Raw genomic sequence first — 20733 nt, forward strand, 5'->3', positions numbered from 1 at the left:
AGGTCTTATTTCAGGGGATCAGCTCTTGAACTCTCTCTTGGTGGGCCTCACCCAATCAGTTGAAAGCCTGAAGAAACCTAAAGGGTGAACCTCTTCTAAATAAGAGGGGATTCTCCTATGCCTAAGAGCCTCCAGACTAGGTCATCAGATGTTTTCCTGCCTCAGACTCGAAATGAACAATAGCTCTTACAGGTTCCGAAGACGCTGGCTGAAAAACACTCACACTATCACTGTCCCTCCTGGATCAGTGATGGCCGAGTCCCTTTCCAGATCCCGGGTGTGCCTGCCTCTGTAACATGGAGCCCAAGGCTCCCGTAGCTCTTTCTGTGAGTACAGTGTATAGGGGAAAGCATTTTAACAACGCGTCTCAACTGAACGCGTGGACATCTTCCGGCCACTGTTTCCCAGACGGCGCGGCAACTCAGCTCTTCACGACCCCCGCTGCGTGGGGTGGTGCAAGTCATCAGAGATGGCCTACTCGTGCGGAGCTTCTAAGCCAGCGCTGTGCCTCTTTACGTGACGGGCCTGCGCCTCGTGGACTTTGGCGTCCGCAGGGGTCCTGGGACCAGCCCTGCAGCCCGCCAAGGGATGGCTGTGCCTGCTCTGCTGTGGGCTCGGTGTCTCTGGGCCATGGCTGCTGAGGGGGGCGGGGGAGCAGGTCCACCCTCAGGCCATGGGGAAGGCCGGACAGGACGGGGAAGCTGCTCTTCTTGGGGAGGAGCCGGCCCCCCAGCACCATTGGAGAAGGAGGGTGAAGCAGGAGAGCAGAACACGGAGCTCCGGAGGAGACAACAAGGACAAGAGCCGTTGTCCCCCCGGCAGCGCAGCGGCCAGCCTGCGGGCAGGGCGGAAACTGGTTTGGGGAGGGTTCTGTTCCTTTGCCTTCCCAGAGAGGAGCCAGCCAGTGGGTAATGGCCACAGGATACAGAGCGCATCCTCCCGTTCCACGAGGGCCTCATAGCTGAGGCTCCCTTCAGTGTGTCTAGTCTCAGTCATCCTTCTGTCAGGAGGAGGGACAGCGCTGGTCGGCAGGCGACGGCCCTGCAGAGGAGCCGGGAGCAGGGCCTCCCGTCCCTTCCGGCCTCCTCCACAGCACACGGCCCCCAGGACTACCCTCTCTGCACCACTCCTCAAGGGCCCAGGTGGCCTTTGGGACTAGGGGGCAGGGGACTTTCCCAGGAGCAGCTGGAGGCCTGGCATGGTGCACCTCCTGCCCAGTCCACATGTCACAGCTGCGGGACCGGCCCAGGCATTGGTGACGACCCCCACAGCAGACCCCCGGCACACGCCTGGAAGAGCCCTGCTGTCTGAGTGGTGGCAGGCTCTGTGGCCAGAGGGACAGGAGCAGCCTGGGGTACTATCCACAGTGACCAGCCCAGGAGGCCATCTGCCTATGATGACCAGCTCTGAAGGCCAGCCTATCCACAGTGACCAGCCCTAGAGGCCAGCCCATCTGCAGTGACCATCCCAGGAGGCCAGACATGCCCAGTGACCATCCCAGGAGGCCAGTCATCCATAGTGACCACCCCAGAAGGCTGATCTGTGACTAGTCCAGTGGCCACTCCAGGAGTGGCTCTGGCAGAGGAAGGAGGGAGGTGGGCCCAGGTGCAGCAGGGGGCAAAGGGTGGGGGAGGTGGACGGAAGCTGTGGGCTTAGGTGCGTGACGGGGTGGCCAACAGGTGGGCCTGGGGCAGCAGCGAGAGTCCGGGATTCCCGGGTCCCTGGTGAGGACCTTTGCCAAACTGAGGCCTGTGGAAGCCAGGCTGCTCCAGGCAGGTGGCTTCAAGACGCCTGAGCTCTCCTGGTGGGGATGGCCTGTCCCTGTCACCCTCGAGGGGTCTGGCATGTACTGGACAACAGTGCTGCAGGAAGCCAACAGTCCTGTGCTGTGAGGGACGAAGCTCCCCGGAGCCGGGCAATGGCTAGCAAACCCGTGTGTAAAGGAGACCGCATCCACCCAGTGGGCTGGGGAGGCATGACACCAAGCAGCCAAAATCGAGCCTGGGGCAGGCTGTGGGCAGCAGGGGCCAGCGCTGCGTCCACTTCTCAGGCGGTCAGGCCTGCTCCAGCCACACAAGGAGCCCAGTTGATTGGACAAGCTCCCAAGAGCGCTAAAGGAGAGGCAGGCCTGGCTGCCCCGCCCACTGCCGCCCTGCGCACAGCCAGGCCTGGGGGCTTCTGCCCGGGCACAGCGGCAGTCCTGTAGGGCCGAGGTCATTTTAGATTAGGAAATTGAGGCTCAAGGGTCCAGACTGTGCCTGAGATTCACTTCCATGGCTTCCCGCAGAAGATCCATGCCTTCAGGGAGGGGGTGCACTCAGCTGGGGACTTGTCACCGGCCTCCCTGGACTCCTGGTTTCCCTGCAGGAAGAGGGAAAGGGCTTTGAGGGGGTGGGGGAGGGCAGACGGGCTGCAGTGTGACCATCCCCAGGAATCTCTGACCACGGCATAGGTCATCCCTCCAAGGCCAAAGGCCTCTCCTTCCCAAGAGCCCCACTTTCTGCTGGCTTCATATGGAGCTCACCCCGATGTGCCTCCCAGGTCTGTCCCCCACGCAGCCTGGCAGTGAGGGGCCGTGGTCTTCTGCCTCGCTGGCACAGAGGGTCCACTGAGCTGTGGGTGAGTTTTGATCTTGGACAGACAACGTCCACTTCCTAGGAGCAGAATCATCTAACGGCTCTAATCTCCGGTCTGTTGGTTTCATTATTTAAACCAAAATGAAATGTGACCCAGAGTGAGAAACAAGACCAAATGTGCGGCCGAGAGCCGCGACGAGGCAATTACAGCCCAGCCGGCGAAGCAGGGCCCCCTCCCGGGACAGGATCAGGAGTCCCCCAGGTGGGAAGGAGACATAAATGGCTATTGCCAAAGCGAGCCTGTGGGAAATCTCACCATAATGGCTCATTTGGGGAGAACAAATCAACTCCCAGGCTGTTCCGACTGCGGCCGTCCAAAGCTGGCGGCCTGGCAGCTGCGCCCTGCCAGCTCATTATCACACGACTCTCATTTCCAGCCCTGGAGGGCTTTGTCGTCACTCTCCAGAAGCCCAGGATGACTCTCTGCCAAGCCAGAGGGTGAGGCCGGAAGTCCTTGGGGGGCATGTGCCTCTGAAAGGGAGGGTCATTGGGGTGCCCGGTGCAGAGGTTGGGACCTCTGCTGTGGTGTCCCACACGTCATTTCCAGGTGGTGGTGGGGGGCCCTGGAGGTAGAGGGTGGCATGGCGGGAGTGTGGGGTCTGAGGAAGAGCAGGGTGGAGGCAGGGAGCCTGGGCGGGGAGGAGGGGCCTCTGTTCTCCTCTAAGGGCAAGTCGACTTCAGCTCACCTTGACCCCAGGGTCTTTATCCAGTTGGTCCCCAGAGTCCTCTGACTGCTACTGTTCTCCACGTCTCTCTCCACCTGCCTCATGGGCCTCCCCATCCCTCTCTCCAATCCCAGTGTAGCCCGTCTCCCAGAGACTAGCTCAATTTCTATCTTCCAGGATACAGCAATTATGATAATGCTGAAGATGATAGTGATGGAGGTGATGATGTCAATCAAAGTGGTGGTCATGAAGATGATGGTGGTGGTGATGGTGGTGGTGGTGGTGATGGTGATGATGAAGATGATGGTGGTGATGATGTCGATCAAAGTGGTGGTCATGAAGATGATGGTGGTGGTGGTGATGCTGATGATAAAGATGATGGTGGTGATGATGGTGGTGGTGGTGATGAAGATGATGGTGATGATGGTGGTGATGATGGTGATGGTGATGATGAAGATGATGGTGGTGATAATGGTGGTGGTGGTGGTGATGAAGATGATGGTGGTGATGATGATGGTGGTGGTGGTGATGCTGATGATGAAGATGATGGTGGTGATGATGGTGCTGGTAATGATGATGGTGGTGGTGGTGGTGATGAAGGAGGTGGTGGTGGTGGTGATGATGATGGTGGTGGTGGTGATGCTGATGATGAAGATGATGGTGGTGATGATGGTGCTGGTAATGATGATGGTGGTGGTGGTGGTGGTGATGAAGGAGGTGGTGATGGTGGTGGTGGTGATGAAGATGATGATGGTGGTGATGGTGAAGAAGATGATAATAATTACACTACTAAATCCCTGACACTGTGCTTACCAGGCGTTCTGTGTAAGACCTCACTTAATCCTCATATTATTCCTGTTTTACAGGTGAGGACACAGAGACCTGTAGAGGTGACTGCCCATATTCATCTGACTCCCTGCTCTGATGGCCTGTCACCACGGGCACTTACTCAGGCTGACCCTGTCCACCTTCTGACACCGGGAAGCATGATGTGTATCTTTGGTGGCCAGATCTTCTTTCTGCTCATCTGGGCTGCCAGTGTCCCGCCCACTCTTGCACCCCGCCAGGCTGTGGGGGTGCCTTCCTGCGTATGTGTCACAGGAACAGGGGCAATCTTGACCAGAGGGGTGGAGCAGAAGGGGGGCGTTGGGGAGCAGAAGATGGTGGCTTGTGCCTGTACAAGAGGGCAGACCGCGAGGCTGAGGCAGCGGGAAGGGCGAGTGCACACGCGGGAACCCAGGGAGGGGAGGGCTCCCTGGGTGGCATGGCGGCAGCAGTAGTGAACTTCACCAGGGGCACCTTTACCCCAGTAGGCCCGGCCCACCCTGCCAGCCTTCCTGGGGCTCCCAGATGCGGGCCTCTGGTTTGTATTTATCTTCCTGTGTCCTGGAGAGGTGACTGAGGGACGCTTTAGCCTCTACGTCCCTGGGGACAGGAGGACTTCTGAGTCGGACAGGAGGAACCATTTATTTTGCTTTGCTAAATGCCATGGGCCCCTTCCCGTGCCCACGTTGACAAGCATGTGTCAAGGTAAGCATCACAACAGTGCTGGGCAGGGAGGGGGGAGGGGAGGGGCTGCCCCCGGACGCTAGAAGCCTCACCGATTTCGGGAAAAACTCACTTGAAACTGTCACCACCAGAAAAGCACTCGTTTTAATTTATTCCTCACCTGAGTTCACTGGCTTGGAGAGCCCTGCTGCGTCAGACTACTCCTGGTGCCTCAGAGCAATCCTGTGAGGGACATGAGCATCACGTCCGCCCTACAGAAGAGGACGCTGGGCCCAGAGAGCTTCAGCAGCTTCCCAGGGCCACAGAGCTGTCGGGGCGGGCTCCTCTGAAGATGTGCCCCCCACCATTCCTCTCCGAGGTGCCTGAATCCAGGCACACGGACTCCTACCTCTAACTGGAGGGACCACACCTTAAAACACAAGGGGAGTCCTGAAGGACAAGCTACGGGGGATGGTTGGTGCCAGCCGTCTGTCCAGGTCAGGAAAGCAGAGCCACCAGCTGGTCCTGCAGGAGCCGAAACCAGGCAGCCCTGCAGAGAGAAGCCTGGGCCTGGGGTCTCCTCCTGGGAATGGAGACAGGAAGCTCAGAGCGTGTGCTCAGGGAGGGCAGGGCAGAGACTGGCCACTCCTGACCTCCAGACACTCCTGCTGTTCCTCTGAGGCCACATGCCAGGGGCCATCTCCTGGGTGAGGTCAGTAGGATGGGTCTCCAGAGACTCTGGGCTGGGGGCCACAGGGCCTTGGAGCTTGACATCCTTGTCTCCCCCCAACTGTGGTCAGGCACTGGCAGGCAGAACTGTGATTCTCCTGAGCCACGTTGCCCCCTCCTCTCTCCATCTCTTCTCTGCCCTCACCCTGAAGGTTCTCCCGAGGCTTCTACCTCTGCCTGCAGGGGGAGTGCTTGTTGGGGCTGGTGGCAAGGGTAAGGAGACTCTGGGCAGATGGGCAGTGGGACGGGTAGGTAGCTGTCCAGGGGGCTCCCTTAGTAGGGACCTGGGGCTGGCAGGGGATGAGAGGGTGCCTGTTGAGAGAGGTATGGGGGGACAGAATTTGGGAGAGCAGGTAAGAGAGGAGGAGCCCGTGCCAGTGACTGTGGAGGAAACTGTGCCACGGGAGCCGGAGGGGAGGGGAAGGGATTGAGTGCCGCTAACCGTCTCCAGAGCCAGAGGCTTTGCTCTTAGCACGTGCTGGGGTTTGAATGTTTCTCTCTCCAAGCTCATGCAGAGCCTAATGCCCACTGAGCTGGTGTTAAGAGGTGGGTCCTGCCTTTGTGAAGGGGATTTATGCCCTCACTGAAGCGGCTCAGAGAGGCACTTGGCCCTTCTAACTCTCCATGTGAGGAACAGTGTTTGCGCCTCCTGCCACGTGAGCACGCAGCAGAGGGGCCACCGTGAAGGAGAGCAGCCCTCAGCAGACGTAGGAATCATGTCTTGATCTTGGGCCTTTAAATTCCAGAACTCTGAGAAATAACTACCTAGATTACAGGATTTTGTTAGGGCAGAAGAAACAGGGTTTGTATTAGACTGAAGGGTGTCCCCCTAGACACTGGAACCTCAGAATGCGGTTTTATTTGGAAAGAAGGTCTTTGCGGAGGCAATTACGGCAAGGCTTGAGATGACATCATGCCAGATTAAGTGGTCCTTAAATCCAATAACTAGTGTCCCCATAAAAGCTAGAGAAGAGACCACAGCGGAAGGCATGAGAGATGAAAGCAGAGGTGGAGGTGCTGTGCCTATAGCACAGGGCGCCGAGGATGGCCAGCATCCTACTTGGGGTACACTGCGTACGAGCTGTGCTTCTCCAGAAGGATACCCAACCCTAACTCTGTGTCTCACTTCCTGCCTGTGAGATGCAGGATCCATATCACTGAGTCATTTTGAGGGTTAAACAGATTTTTTTAAAATCTATGTACAATGCTCAGTGGGCTATCTCAGACTTAGCAAGAGTCCCCCCCCCCATTGTTCCACCTTGTGCCTCAGGAATTATTCATCCTGTTTCACTTTTGATAAATCTGGGACTCGGGCAGGGTACCTGAAAACCCCCACAAGATCCCTTGTTCTTCTCGAGTCTTCTCCTTGGAGTAGAAAACACCTCATGGGTTGGCTCTGACAGGAATCCTGTTGATAAATTTTGAATGCAAAGAAAAACCAACACATTGTCTTCAGTAAGTAGCCAGGTTGAAAGTAGAGACGTGTGGAGCCAGAAAATGCTCAGGGGCCTTTATTGAAATAGATGACTGTTGGGGTTTGCATCTCACATGTATCCCAAAGTGCATGTGTAGAAGGCTTGGTCCTCAACAGAAGGTGCTGTTCACATGTTGGAAACTTGAGGAAATTAGGCCATTGGGAGAGTGCACTTGAAGGGGGTATTGTGTGCCAGTCCCTCTTCCTCTCCTGCTCTCTTTTCTTCCTGCCCGCCATGAGATGAGAAGCCTTTCCCCACCACGTGCTCCCCACAATGATGTCCTGATTCTCCAGAGACCCAAGGCAATGGGGCCAAGTAACCCACAGGACTAAAACTTTGGAAATCATGAGCCAAAATAAACATTTCCTCTTTGTAAGTTAATTTTCTCTGATATTTTATCCGAGTGTTGGAAGCCGACTAACAGAAAATCAGTGCCAGGAGTGGGTCTGTGGCCTGATCACGCGTTTCAGAAAGCGTTGGAAGTGGTTCTCAGGAGGAATTAGGAAATATTGGAAAGTGTCCTAGGAAAAGTCTTAGATGCTGGAAGCAGAGCTTAATGGTCATGTCTGTGGGAGCTCAGAAGACCAGGATGCTGACCGAAATGTGGACAGTAAAGACTGTGCTCATGAGGTCTCCTATGGAAAGGCAGAATCTACTAAGAATTAGATTAGAGGCCATCTTCATTACCTTCTGGCAAAGAACTTGTCTACATGTCGTCCAAACCCTGAGACTTTGGGTGAAGCTAAATTTAAAGGTGATGGACTAGTTTATTTGCTGGATGAAATTTCAAGGCAGCCCGGCATTCAGGCAGCGACATGGATATTGATGATATCATTTGGCCATATTTACAATGAGAATCAGGATCAAAAAGAAAAGCAGAAAGATTTGAAAAACTTTCATTTTTGCACACGTGTGCACACACACACACACAAAGTGTATATATAGTTGCAGATAAGGAGAATGTGGTACTAAGTATATTAGCACCATTAAAAGGAAAGTGATTAATTTACATCAGGACAATAGGAAAGAAGCTTGGAGGGTGTCTCAGGAATCAGCGAGACAAACAGCAGGCTCAAAAACTTGTTTGAACAGAGAGCTCTGGGGCACCCTGCGTGCATGGGGTTACTAGGAAGCCCTTGTGACTCTGGTGTGCTTGGCTTTGCTCAGCCACCTGGGCATTCAGTGTTTGCTGCACCTGTGATCCACAGAGACCTGGCTACTGCTCCCACTGGTGCTGGACATTCGTGTCATCTATTTGATAATTGTTTTGCATGAATGAGGAATGCAGGAGTTGTAGGGTCATGGAGATTTCCACCAAGATTTCAAAGGCAATTCTGGAAAACCAGGCAGTATGTGATGGGGTTGGAGTGCCTGTGGGCAGTTCCAGGCAGGGACATGCATGCAGCCATGGGAGTGAGGCCGAAGCAGGGACCACGAGAAGTTAGAGATGCAGGAACATGTGACATCTGCCAAGGGAGACAGTGGGCACGAGCAGAGCAACCTGAGAAAGAGCCAGCAGGTTGTGGTGGGGGTCTCTAAGCCCCTTGGCGCTCACATGACACCACTGTGTGCCATGGGTGACAGATGTGGAGCGACAGGATTCAACGTTCGCCCGCTGGGTTTCAGTCCCACCCTTTCTCTCTATGCCCCATTCCTCTCTTTGGAATGGGAATGTTCACTTTGTCCCATTGGGCATGTAACTTGTATTTTTTTTAATATTTATTGAGGCTTGTAGCTCAGAGTTTTCCTTGAGTCTCAGAAGAGAAATTGAGTTTGAACTTCAGAGAATGCTGGAACAGTTAATAACGTGGGAACTCTTGGAGGTGGACGGAATGCCTTTTGCATTTTGAAATAGACATGAGTCTTTGGGGGACCAGGGCTGGGAAGTTATGGGTTGGATTTTAAATGTCACCCAAAGGCTCATGAATTAGACTTGGCCTCCAGCCAATGATGTTCTTGGGACGTGCTGGTAATTTCAGGAGGGGAACTTAGTGGCAGAAGTCGTCACTGGAGGTGTGCCCTTGAAGGGACCCTGGATCCTTCTTTTCATTCTCTTTGCTTCCTGGTCACCACGAGGTGACTTTGCTCTACCACTTGCTCCCTGCCATGCTGTTCTGGTTCACCCGAGGCCCAGGGTTACAGACAAGCCACCGGGGTGTGAACCTCAGGGACCAGGGGCCAGAATGACTCTTTCTTCCTTTAAGTGGATTATCTCAGACATCCTGTGATAGAAAGATGACTGACAGGGACCCTCAAGTCAAAGGTGGGCCCTGATATGCCCACCTCCTGCCCCTCCAGGCCTGGGGTAAACTGAGGGGGTAGACCCAGGAAACCCACCCCAGAGGAGACTCCAGCGAATGAGGATGAAATTCTGGCCTCAGTCCTGAACTCACTGGTGGTGAATGTGGGTCTGCTCGTGTGGTCAGCTGGCCCATTGTTTCTCTCCCCCAAGCTTGGGACTTGTGTGACCACGTGCAGGAGTTTGGGGAAGCTGAAAAGACCCAAGAAGATGGAGGCTGAGTAGCGGAGGCTCCCAGGGGCAGCCATGGAGCACGTGGAGACGAGGGTCTTGTCTGGGGCGGGGGAGGGGTTAAGGGAGCCAGGAAACTGCTCTCTCCTGGGGCAAAGGGTGAGCCATGCAGCTGAGCACAGGAGCTGGGGTTTCTCTTCCTCTAGAAGCACCTCTGTGAGCAAGGAAGGGTGTGATGGGGGAGAGGCGTGTCTTTCTCTCCCTGACCTCACCCCCTCCCCGCCCCATGGACCCAGTCTTGCAAATTTTGCCTTCCCACTTGCTGTCAGCCCTGAGCTGCTGCTGAGAGACCTGGCATATGCAGAACTGGGTTCTGGGACCAAAATTTGTGGTGCCAGTGTCATCGTACCAAGCTAAGAGGGAGCTGTGGCTTGATCTATTTCTTTCTGGCTTCTTGTTAGGGCCAATGTGTCCACCAGAGTTCACATGCTGAGTCTGAACCCTGGAGCTCAGACTGGACTGCAGAAGGACCCAACCTCGGAAGGTGCAATTTACACATTAAACTCCGTCATGCTGCAGAGTTGGAATCATTCGGTAGAAGCTGCACTTGGAACGTTGAATCTGATCCTTCCTGGGTTGGTGGCATGGGTGAGGTCCTGTTTTGCACAGCTGGGCAGTTTTCTCAGCCCTGCCACCACCAGGGGAGCAAGTGACCCTCTCCAGCGTGCCGTGCTGCTGAGCAGGCTCTTGGGTGGATCCGGGGCATTTGATGCATTTCGACTCAGTGTATTTTCAACTTACAATGGACTTATTGGGGGTGACCCCTTCATACGTCAAAGGGCTTCTGTATTTGGTGTCTTTCCAGAAATGATTAAGCGGTCACCAGGTGGCCTCACCCTACAAGACTGGTGTCTTAAGAGGGACAGCCACGTGAGGGCTCAGGAGGGGATGTCCACGGAGGGGCCTCAGAGGAAACCAGCCAAACCTTGATCTCAGACTCCCAGCCTCCAGGACTGGGTTGTTGAAGTCATCCAGACGAGGGCACTTGGTCATGTGGCCCAAGCAGATGGGCTTTCCACCCCCCCACCCCCACAGGTTGAGGCCATTAGCTCTCAATCTCTGGTCGACACCATAATCACCTGGAGGCTTACTTAAAGGGCAGATGCAGGGGCCTGGGGCATGGCCGAAACCTGCATGCTCACTGGTGCATGCTACTGATGCTGACACTGGACCTCGAGTGGGATACCCTGACATGGGACGACAGGGACTTGCCGGGCCACCCTCATGTCCCTGGTCCCCACAGTCCTGCCGGCTCCTGCCATCTCAACTTCAAAACGGTGAGGCTGAATGTCTTTAGACTCTGTTGGTTTTGCCTGCAGGGCCCCAGGCAGGGTCAGGGGATGCTGTGGCCAGCAAGCCACGGGCTGAGGATGCGGTGGAGGGAGCAGCTTTCTCTCTCCCTCAGGACACTTTGTAAAGTCAGAAAGCAGGAAGGGGGTGAGAGAGCCACGCTAGGCACAATCCCACACGGAGACCCTTGTTTGTTGACGGAGGGGTCAGACAGGGGACAGGGGGCTGTTATCTCTGGAGACCTTTGACAAAGTTTTCCTTTGAGGAAGCGCTCGGGGGCCGGGCCTGGGTTTAATAATGGAGCCTTCACACAGGAGAGGTGAGGTCTGGACGGCTCTGTCTGCTGAGAGCTGTCTAATCCTAATAAACGGAGCCCTGTCCTTCCCAGTGTGAACAGTCCTGGCGTTAGATTAAACATATCAATCCTGTTTGTTACCTTCTCTGATCCGCCAGCTGGCACCTGGCCGGCCCCTGGGGATCTGTCTTCGATGGCCCTACACAGGAAGTGACAGGGTTCAGCAGCAGAGACCGGGATAATTGCTTGTGGTGCGGCCCCGGGGGGAGGTGGCCACAGAGGGTGGATGCTGTCACAGAGACGAGGTCGGGGAGCTGCAGCTCACTGGGGATCCTGTGATGCTTTGGCAGAAAAATGTTTCTGAAATAGATGCTGCTCCTGCCCCTTCAGGCTGGCAGCTGTCTCCAGGCTGAGCTGTGGGGGCCTGGAGCACTGCTCCTGGGGTGGGAGCTGCCTGGCTGCAGCCCCCCTGCAGGGTACATCCCCGTTGACCGGTGGCTGACTCTGTGGCCTGTGTCAAAGGGCCAGCACTGCACCTCGGGGTGTGGCCAGTGTGGGCAGCTCCCACTCCAGCCTCCAGTCACGGCCTCTTCCTGCTCAGGCCCCTTGCAGCGCCCCTTCCCCTGAGAGAGGGACTTGGTCACAGGCACCCAGATTTCTCTCCTCCCCATGGCAACGGCCCCTCCCTCTTGCATGGCCCCTCCCATGGCAACGGCCCCTCCCACTGCAAAGTTGCCCCTTTCTCTCTTACAATCGTCCTCTGAAGCGAGTTGCTCCTTCCAGGCAAAGATGGTTTCCCTGGGCAGGTGTGTCACGGCAGGTGTGTCCTAGGCTGCTGGCCCCGCCTGGTCACTGTTTATGCTGTACCTCCAGGTGTGCCCTCCCTCAGCCAGGCCCGGCCCCCTGGGAGGTCCACACTGGGACAGAAGCTGGCCGGATGGAGGGGTTGGGCCAGGGGCTCTCCCCATCCAACTGGAACCTGTCAAACCGGGAACGGCACCTGCTGTCCGAGTCTTGATCTCAAATGTGAACACAGAAGCTTGTCCCCAGGGCCTGGCCCCTGGAGGGACCTGGTCATCACAGGAACTTTTAGGTCCTGATCAAAGACACTGAGGGCAGCATGTCCTTGAATTAGCCACCCAATGTGTGCACGGTCCTGGGCGGTTCGTCCTACAGGCCTTGGCCTGGCTTCCTCAGCTGCCCTGTCCCCAGCCCCCTGTTTCCTCCTGACCCACTGACTCCAGCCCAAATCCAGTCTGTGTGGATTCCATCAGGGTCTCCGCTGTGACGGGGGCTGGCCTGGGACAGGGGATGGCCTCCGCTGTGACGGGGGCTGGCCTAGGACAGGGGATGGCCTCCGCTGTGACGGGGGCTGGCCTGGGACAGGGGATGGCCTCTGCTGTGATGGGGGCTGGCCTGAGACAGGGCCTGGCCTCTGAAGCCTCAGGGGCTGGCAGGAGGTGCTTCCTGAGATGAGGGACAGCTGAGGGACACTGCCCTGACCCCAACAGTGGAGCGCTGCAGAGGCCACCTGCTGCTTCCCAGAAGGGCAGTCTGTGCAGGTCTCCTCTGAAACCCATATGGAGACTTGCGCATCCTGTGAGGGGTCCCCAGGGGGGTGGGGGGACAGGGCTTCTGTCACCCAACAGCAGTGGGTGAGGCTCCCTGTTGACACTGGTCATTTTGACTCTCTCATAGCATGGAGGCAGTGAAGATGGCAGTGGACTGGTCATCCAGGAGTGACGTGCACTTGTGATTTCCCTGTGCCTGCCTTGGGGGATGCGGTCACCCTACCCCTTCCCTGGCTCCAGGACCCCACGTAGAAGTCGTGAGTATCTGGCCCCGAGCCCTGGTCTTACTTGAGGCAGACACAGGTCTGAGTTCAACTCCTTCCTCCTTCTGGGTCTGCCTGACCCATCTGGGCTTGTCACGGGCACTGACCGATGGCCAATGGATGGCCACCTTCTCCTGCCTCCCTGGAACGGCTAGAGGTCAGCATCAGCCAACAACTTCCAGGGGCTCTTAGGGCTGAGAAGAGGAGCCTGGGGTCTTTAGTGACCTGCTGGTCCTGTCCCGGCACTACCCGGGCATTGGGGCCCTTCTTCCTTCCCGGACGCTTGGTTCCCTGCGGGTTGTGGCCATCAGAGGGGAGCAATTCCTATTTTTTATTATTATCATTTGCTGCAGACGGACCAGTCACTTCATAAACGTTAACAATGACAGATCACCAGTGCCAGCAACACCACAGTCACATGATGACGGTCATTACCCAAGGGCGGCTCCATGGGCCAAGCAGCAGGAGCCGCCACCTAGCCAAGGCAGGATGGGTGCCTGAGCAAGAGCCCGGGGACGAGGGGGCTTGGCCATGCCAGGAAGGGTCCCTGTCCTCCACCCTCGGGGACAGACGGGGAGTAGGCAGGGGAACGGCCACCAAGGTCCCTATGCAGGTTTCCTGAGCTGCCATGTCAAGTCCCCATGCACTGGGCAGCTCACACCAGCAGAACCCATTCTCAGGACCTGAAGCCCCGGTGTGGGCTGGGGTGGTGCTGCCGAGGCTGGGAGGGAGGATTGAGCCCTTTCCCAGCCTCTCTCCAGGTTTCAGGTGGCTGCTGACATCTTGGAGACCTGGGCTTGAAGAGTGTCACTCCTCCTCTGCTTCTGTCCTCGTGTGGCCTGCTTTCCTGGGTCTCTGTGTCCTTTCTTCTTCTGAGGATGCCAGTCATTGGGCCAAGGGCCACGAAATCCTTTATGGACTCAGCTTGATGACATCCACAAAGACCCTGTTTTCAAATAAAGCCACATCCTGGGATCTGGGTGGACATGATTTTGTGGGACACTGCGCTGCCCACTACCATCACTGAGTTAAAAGACGTTCACCTGTCCACGTGGGCACCATTGCCGGCCACATGAGCTGGTGGTTTGCTCTGTTTGTCACACGGGGTGGACATAGTGGAGGGAGGCCCTCCCAGTGTCCGTCCCTCTTGCCTGAGTCCAGGTCCTCTGGATTTTGAGGAGGCTGGGAACCTCCTCCCTTGAGGATTTCTGGGAAGACCAGACACACAGGCTGGGGAAGGGAGAGGCTGGCCAGCCACCCCTGGGACCACAGGGTCTGCCCCGTGGGGGGACACGCAGGCTGGTGGGGGGGAGGCTGGCCAGCCACCCCTGGGACCACAGGGTCTGCCCCGTGGGGGGACACGCAAGCTGGTGGGGGGGAGGCTGGCCAGCCACCCCTGGGACCACAGGGTCTGCCCCGTGTGGTGACACGCAGGCTGATGGGGAGGAGGCTGGCCAGCCACCCCTGGGACCACAGGGTCGCTGAGCAAGGATCCAAGTCAGAAGCCTATTTAGTGGCTGGGGGACCCTCCAGAGACCCCAGTGACTACAGCAGCAGGGTCTATGGGAGGGAGGGGCCTCGGAGTTCTCCTGCTCTAATGCGTAAACGGTCACTCCATGACCACTTTGAACACAGGTCACAGAAGGACCAGTTGCCCCAGCCTGACCAGTAGGAGTGACAGCACATTCTTCACCAATCAAAGCTCCACCCTCACCCACTGTCCCAACCTTCTACATTCAAACAATGAAGACAGCAGACACCAAATTACCCCCACTCTCCAGCAGCACCCAATCCAGAGCAAAGCCCTGCGTCCCCCAAACCCTCAGATCTCCTAATGTGACCTTAAATCTAGAAGGCGCTCTCCTGACTCTCAGGGACGTGCCATGCCCCAGGGCTCCCCACGGTGTGTGATCCTTCTGTTGCCAGGAGCCATAAGCCCACGCTGACCACGGTGAGTTCCTGCTGGTCTGTGCTGGCAGGACCTAGACCTGGGGAGACGGCCATGTGGGCCCTGCGCTGCCTCGACGCTGACCCGTGTCCTGCATCACCATCTTGCGGGATCCTCCTCCTCGGGCTTCTGGTGAGTGCTGTAGGTGGGAACCCTGTGCAGGTATCTCTACTTACATGTGTGTTTTAGAATTTATCAAATACCTTAGATGGGGACACTGAGGCACAGAACTGTGCCTGGCTCTCCCCAGGGCAAACCGGTCAGCTGTGGGCCTGTGGTCCAGGAGGACAGCCCGGTGTCCACTCTGCCTGTCCTGTGCTGGGCTGCTCAGCACCTGCGGGTCATCTCCTGCTGGTAGGAGTTAAGTAAGCACTTGCTGGACGAGCGGAGGCAGGAAGGCGGGCAGACTCTCCACTGTGGGGCGTGGAGTTGATGCAGCCCCCAGGAGAGTAACTGGATTATGGGCAGTAAAACTGAAACCGCTCACTTACTGCCACCCTTGGCCTCTCTCCTGGGACGGTGACCAGAGGCACATCCACACGCCTGCTTAGAGACCCGCAAAGAGCAGCCTGGCAGCCCCGTCTAGGGAGAGCCGGGGTGCCAGGCCAGGCTGCACCTCTGCAGGCGGGGAGTGGAGACGGTGGGGGCTGGGGGCTGGGCGAGGAGAGGGAGGGGCACGAGAGACAGGAGAGACAGCGCCCGCCCAGGAAAACACATGGACCCATGGACGTTTATCAACGTGGATGGGCCACAGTCAGACCCTGACAACAAAGCAGCTTGCTGAGTAGTCGCAGGATAGGGTGCTGTTTGTGAAACTTGCTGAGTACTCCTGACACCCCACGGGGCAGAGGGAAGAGGCAGGCGGAGTGTGAGAGGTGGAAACAGGGGCAGGAAGGAGGCAGAGGGGGCAGAGGCTGGCCGTAGGGCCTCGGGGCTCCCTGTGCTGCACTGGGGTCCCGGGCAGGGTCTGAGGCAGGGGGTTCTCTTTCATGTGTTTAAGTCTTTCCAAGCTGAAACCCTGTTAGAGAGAAAGGGACAGAGTTGAAGGGGAGTTTGTGGGCAGCGGGGAGGGGAGAGCCATCCAGCAGAGGGGCGGAGTCAGCACTGCCTCCATGGCTGGGGCCAGCGGGAGAGGGACCGGGCTGTGGACAGCAGCCACGCAGGGCCCTGGAGACTCAGCACCTTGAGGATTTGATCTTTATTTTGTGTGTGATGAAAACGGGAGGAGCCTGAGCACAAGGGCCAGGGGGAGATTGGCATTTTAGGGTTTATTCTGCTCGTGTCCTGCAGCTGCTGGAACCAACGTCCACACCAGGGGACTCTGAACCACAGAAGGCTCTTCTTTCAGAGGCCCAGAAGTCCGGAGTCCAGGTGTGCAGGGCCAGCTCCCGCTGCAGGCACTGGAGGGTCCTCCTGCCCTGCCCAGCTTCAGTGGCCAGTCCCTGCTGCTCTTGGTGAGGAGCTGCGCCGCTCTGCTCTCTGCCTCCTCTGTCCTGTGCAGGGCCTCTTCCCTGGGCCTCTTCCCTGTGGGTCTGAATCTTGTGGATCCTTCATCTGCCCAGAAATGACTCAAGTGTGCAGAGCAGGGAGGGGCTCACAGAACCCGGAGGTGACTTAGCTGTCCTTCAGGCCCTCTTGGCCAGCTCTTGAGAAGGACAAGGGGTGTGGAGAGCAGAGAGCAGCTAGAGAGCAAGGAGATGAGGAGGGAGGGAGGGAGGGAGGGAGGGAAGGAGAGGGAGGGAGGGAGGGAGGGAGGGAAGGGGAGGGAGGGAGGGAAGGGGAGGGACGGCTCAGCGCTGGCCGAGGGGCCAGGTTGGGAGCTCCACACAGGAGCCCCCTGCAGCAGGTTGGGTCAGGCTCGGGAGGAGCCGACCAGCCAGCCCCTGGCCTCTCCCACAGGAGGCTCCTCTCAGTCTGGCGCACCCTCCCTCTCCGTGTCCATGACATTTTTGGGTCCTGTTCCTTTCTCCAGGGCCCCCTGAGCTGGGGTACAGTCTGGGCCAGCCACCAAGTGCTCCCTTGGACACGTTGGTCAACTTCCTCCAGTCTCAGGAGAGTTTAAGCACCTGGGGTCAGAGGTGAGCAGGACCAAGGCCCTGGCTGGAACTGGGGTCCAGGTGTGTGTGGGCGCTGGACAGATTAGGGGAGGTGGGCCTCAGCAGGGCAGCCAGTGTGGGCCAGGGCCTTGGGGCCGATGCTGAGAGCGGTGGGTCTGGAGGGGTGGGTAGTTCCCCAGAACTCCACAAGGACAGGAAGGCAGGGATGGTTTACTGGCTACTCTGTGTCCAGCACCTAGAACAGCACCTGGGACACGCGTGGTGAATCATCCTAAATGTCAGCTGACCAAGCCAACGAATGGGTGGAGAAGGGGAGTGACAAGCCGCCCCCACAGGCCAAGCTGGGCTGCTACAGGTGTGCTTGGACCTGGTGGGAGTGGACGGTGTCCAGAGAAGCAGGGAGAGCTAATGCTAGTGGCTGGTACAGGCAGTAGGGAGCTGTGGGAAGTGATGGAGCAGGGGAAGAGCAGAGCTATCCTTTTAGGTGACAAAGGAGTCAGAAACCTGGCCATGAGCTGTTGAGATGGCTTGGATAGAGGCTCTCAAACCTGCGCCCAGGTGACACCGGGAGGCTGGCAAGTAACAGAAAGCCCCATTCCACGCACCATGGCAGCCACCACCTCTGCCTGCCCAGCATCGCTGCCGGGACCTGGAGGAGGACTCTGGAGGCGTTTCTTGGACACCTGAGTTTGCTGGCTACTCTGTGTCTTTGCAAACGTCCTTAGGAAGGGGGGGTCACACTGGATGAGAGGGGCCCTAATCCAGCGACTGGTGCCCCTTTAAGAGAGAGGAAGGGGCGCAGAGGGAGAAGGCGGTATAGAGACGAGGGCAGGGGCTGCAGTGAGGCCCATGGACAGGGCGGGAAGGGTCCTGCCCAGAGCTGTCAGGGGAGCCGGCCCTGCTGGCCCTGGACGTCAGAGGCCCCCCAGGATGCAGGGCGGAGCTTCGCTGTTTTCAGACCCCCCACCCGCCCAGTGCAGGCACTGACAGGGCCACCTGGCTGGTCACAGCCACCGGAGGACCCTGCCCTGTGCTTTGGGTACTGCTGTCGGGCTCTTAGTCTCCTTGGACCTCGCTGGGTCCTGTGCGCAGTCTGCAGGCTGTTTTCTTATCTTCTTCGAGGCTGAGGAGACGCAGGGAGGTGCAGGCGGGCCCCGGCCATCCACCCTGGCCACCAGCTTGGCTTGGCACACAGGCTGCGGGGAGCTGTTGGATCGTCGGCTGCGAGTCCCCCACTGCCACGGGTCACAGGCAGGGCTGTGATTCGACTGTCCGTGAGGATCGGGTGGGCCTACAGAGTCACAGTCTGTTTTGCAGGGATGCCCTGTGAGGTGCCCCAAGGTGGGGGGCCGCATCCTCCCCTGCCAGGTGGCCCAGGCACCCGCTGATAGTGGAGCTTGCGCAGGCTCGGGAGCCTGTGATTATCATTGAAATAGCACTGTGTACTTGGTGGTTGGACACGGCCCCACTGTAAAGAAAACACATGGGGCCGTCAGTCAGCACGCGGGGCAGAAGGTGCCTGCCCAGGACAACCGCGGGGCTTGGAGGAGGTTCCTGCACCCCTGCTCCAGTCTGAGGGTCTTCCTGGCAACCTGGAGGGACGACTCCATATGGGTTGGAGGACCGACAGGGCAAGGTCCACCCAGGAGACTCAGGCCCGGGGCCTCTGGTGGGCGCTAAACAAGGGTGGGCGGTGGAGGGCCCTGGAACCCGGCTGCCCTCCGACCCTGTGGCCCAGGGCCGGGGCCGGAGGGCGAGCCCAGCACCTTCCCAGCAGGCTCCGCGTGCTCACTGCCCTCCGCAGTCCTCTCCTGGTGTCGTTCTGGGGCCCAGCGGCTTGGTTCTCTCAGGAACGGGGGGAGCAATGCAGGCTCCCAGGCCTGCCCTGTCCAAGCCCTGGGTCAGAGTGCTCCTGCAGGGATCGAGTGGCGGGACTCTCCTCACCTGTTCTAGACACACCTGGACCAGATGTGCGGGCTCTTCCTGCCAACGCCACAAGGTCATGGGGACACATCAGAGTCAGGGCCCTGGACATGACCTGGGCTTGTAGCCACGGCTGAGAAGGGCTCTGGGCAGTGCCTGGATGGGCTGTGGCTCCTCCTGGGGCCCCTCAGAGACAAGCTGACCCCTCCTGCTTAATCCCAGTTTGGGCTCATCTAGAACTTTCTTGTAACTGTGTTCGTCAGGGCCTTAGCCGGCCCCCGGCTGGCCTCGTCAGAGCTGTGTCCCAGCTCCTGCGAGCTCTCCATTGCTCTCGGCTCAGGCTCAGACCACCATGTGCCCTGCTGTGGGGGGTCCCTCCGGCTCTCCGCCCCTGCTTCCCCTGCAGAACCGAGTCTGGGTGGAAGTGAGCAGAGGGCACAGTGGATGGCGGGTGTCCTTAAAGAGACAGAAGGGACACAGACACAGAGGAGAGGCCAAGAAGATGGAGGCGGAGACAGAGTGAGGTGGCCACAGGCTACGCCAGGCCTGGACCCCCAGGAGCTGGAAGAGGCAGGGGACGCATCCCTGGAGTGTCTGGAGGGAGCATGGCCCTGTGACACCTTGATTTCAGACTTCCGGCCTCCAGGCACCAGAGGAGGGCTCTGTGCCGTCCAAAGGCTACAGGTTGGTGTGATGTGGTGCAGCAGCCCCAGGACGCTGACGGGGCTCTGTGCTGCTTTGGCCAGGACAAGCCCTGAGTGAAGCTGGGAGGGGCAGGTTTCAGAGGAGGCTCTGGAGAGGGCCTGGAGAGGCATTTCAGCTGCCCCTAACATCACAGGACGGGACAGGAGAGAGGTCTGAACGGAGGTGACCGCCTGTCCCGCCTTTCTCGTCATGGGGCGGTGACACTGTGAGCTCTGGACTAGGACCCTGCCATGCTTTGGAACAAGCATGGGTGGGGGCTTGTGAGCCTGGGTGTCTCTCAGGCTGTGGAGAGCTGCCCTCTGGCCATGTGAGCTGGCCCTGCTCCCGTGGGGTTTTGCTTAGTTAGGGGGTGACTTGGGTGCCAGCTCCCCTTGCAGCTGATGTGGCCCCAGGGCTGTGTTAGAGCCTGTGGAACATTAGTGCATGTGGGTGGAACCTCCCGGGAAGTGACTCTAAGGGAGAGGCACACATTCTTCCTTTGTGCCTTCTTCATGCTGGCTTAGATGCAGCTGAAATGGCTTGAGCTAGAGCAGCCATCTTGAACCACAGGGCTCTCTTGGGAGACAAGACTGTGGCGAGCAGAGCAGCAGCAGGCAAGGAGGGTCACCCCTGGGACTTCATGCAGCAAGGCTGCCAAACAACCTGGGCAGCAGAAGTAAAGCTGTCCCTGTGTAGCCTCTGCTGTTTGTGCTGGACATCAGGGGCTCCCAGGACCTAAAATCATGAGCGTCCTCAGCCCTCAGAGCTAGGCTGCATGCAGTAGGGTCTCAGAATACTTCTTGGATCAGTGAAGGAGTGCACAGCGTCAGGTGCTGCCGTCTAACCACCGGGGATCTTTCCGCTGGGCTCATTTTGCATCTGTGTGTGACAAACAAACACCGGGTCATGGAAGCTGAATCCCCGTGAGCATCGTGAGGGTGGCTTGTGGCCCTGAGAGGGGAACTGACCTCACAGGTCCGTCCAGGGCGGCTCTGGTCAGGACGCATTCTGGACTCTGGGATGCAGCTCCCTGGCCACTGGGGAATGGGGGTATCTCCTGGCCCCTCCCGCCAGCCCATCAGCTGGCCTGTCCCGATCTCCAGGTCCTGGGATAGCTCCCTTCTCTGAGCTGCTCTGGGGGCATCCGCTGCGCGTCCCACGGGCTGTGCTGTGGCTGGA

The 20733-nt window shown here is 58.1% G+C and overlaps 1 protein-coding gene across 1 annotated transcript in view; it reads left to right on the forward strand.

The window, feature by feature from the left end:
- The first annotated feature begins 673 nt into the window (after positions 1-673).
- Positions 674-20733, forward strand: part of LOC144373023 (uncharacterized) — a 55464-nt gene continuing 35404 nt past the window's right edge. The window contains exons 1-7 of the mRNA XM_078036155.1: positions 674-908; positions 3479-4389; positions 12807-12936; positions 14869-15022; positions 16181-16344; positions 16863-16968; positions 17432-19554. Of these exons, the coding sequence (XP_077892281.1) occupies positions 674-908; positions 3479-4389; positions 12807-12851 (1191 nt within the window). The 3' untranslated portion in view covers positions 12852-12936; positions 14869-15022; positions 16181-16344; positions 16863-16968; positions 17432-19554. The remainder of the gene's footprint in view (positions 909-3478; positions 4390-12806; positions 12937-14868; positions 15023-16180; positions 16345-16862; positions 16969-17431; positions 19555-20733) is intronic.

The sequence above is a fragment of the Ictidomys tridecemlineatus genome, unplaced genomic scaffold (assembly GCF_052094955.1).
Source record: "Ictidomys tridecemlineatus isolate mIctTri1 unplaced genomic scaffold, mIctTri1.hap1 Scaffold_212, whole genome shotgun sequence".
Classification (NCBI taxonomy): Eukaryota; Metazoa; Chordata; class Mammalia; order Rodentia; family Sciuridae; genus Ictidomys; species Ictidomys tridecemlineatus.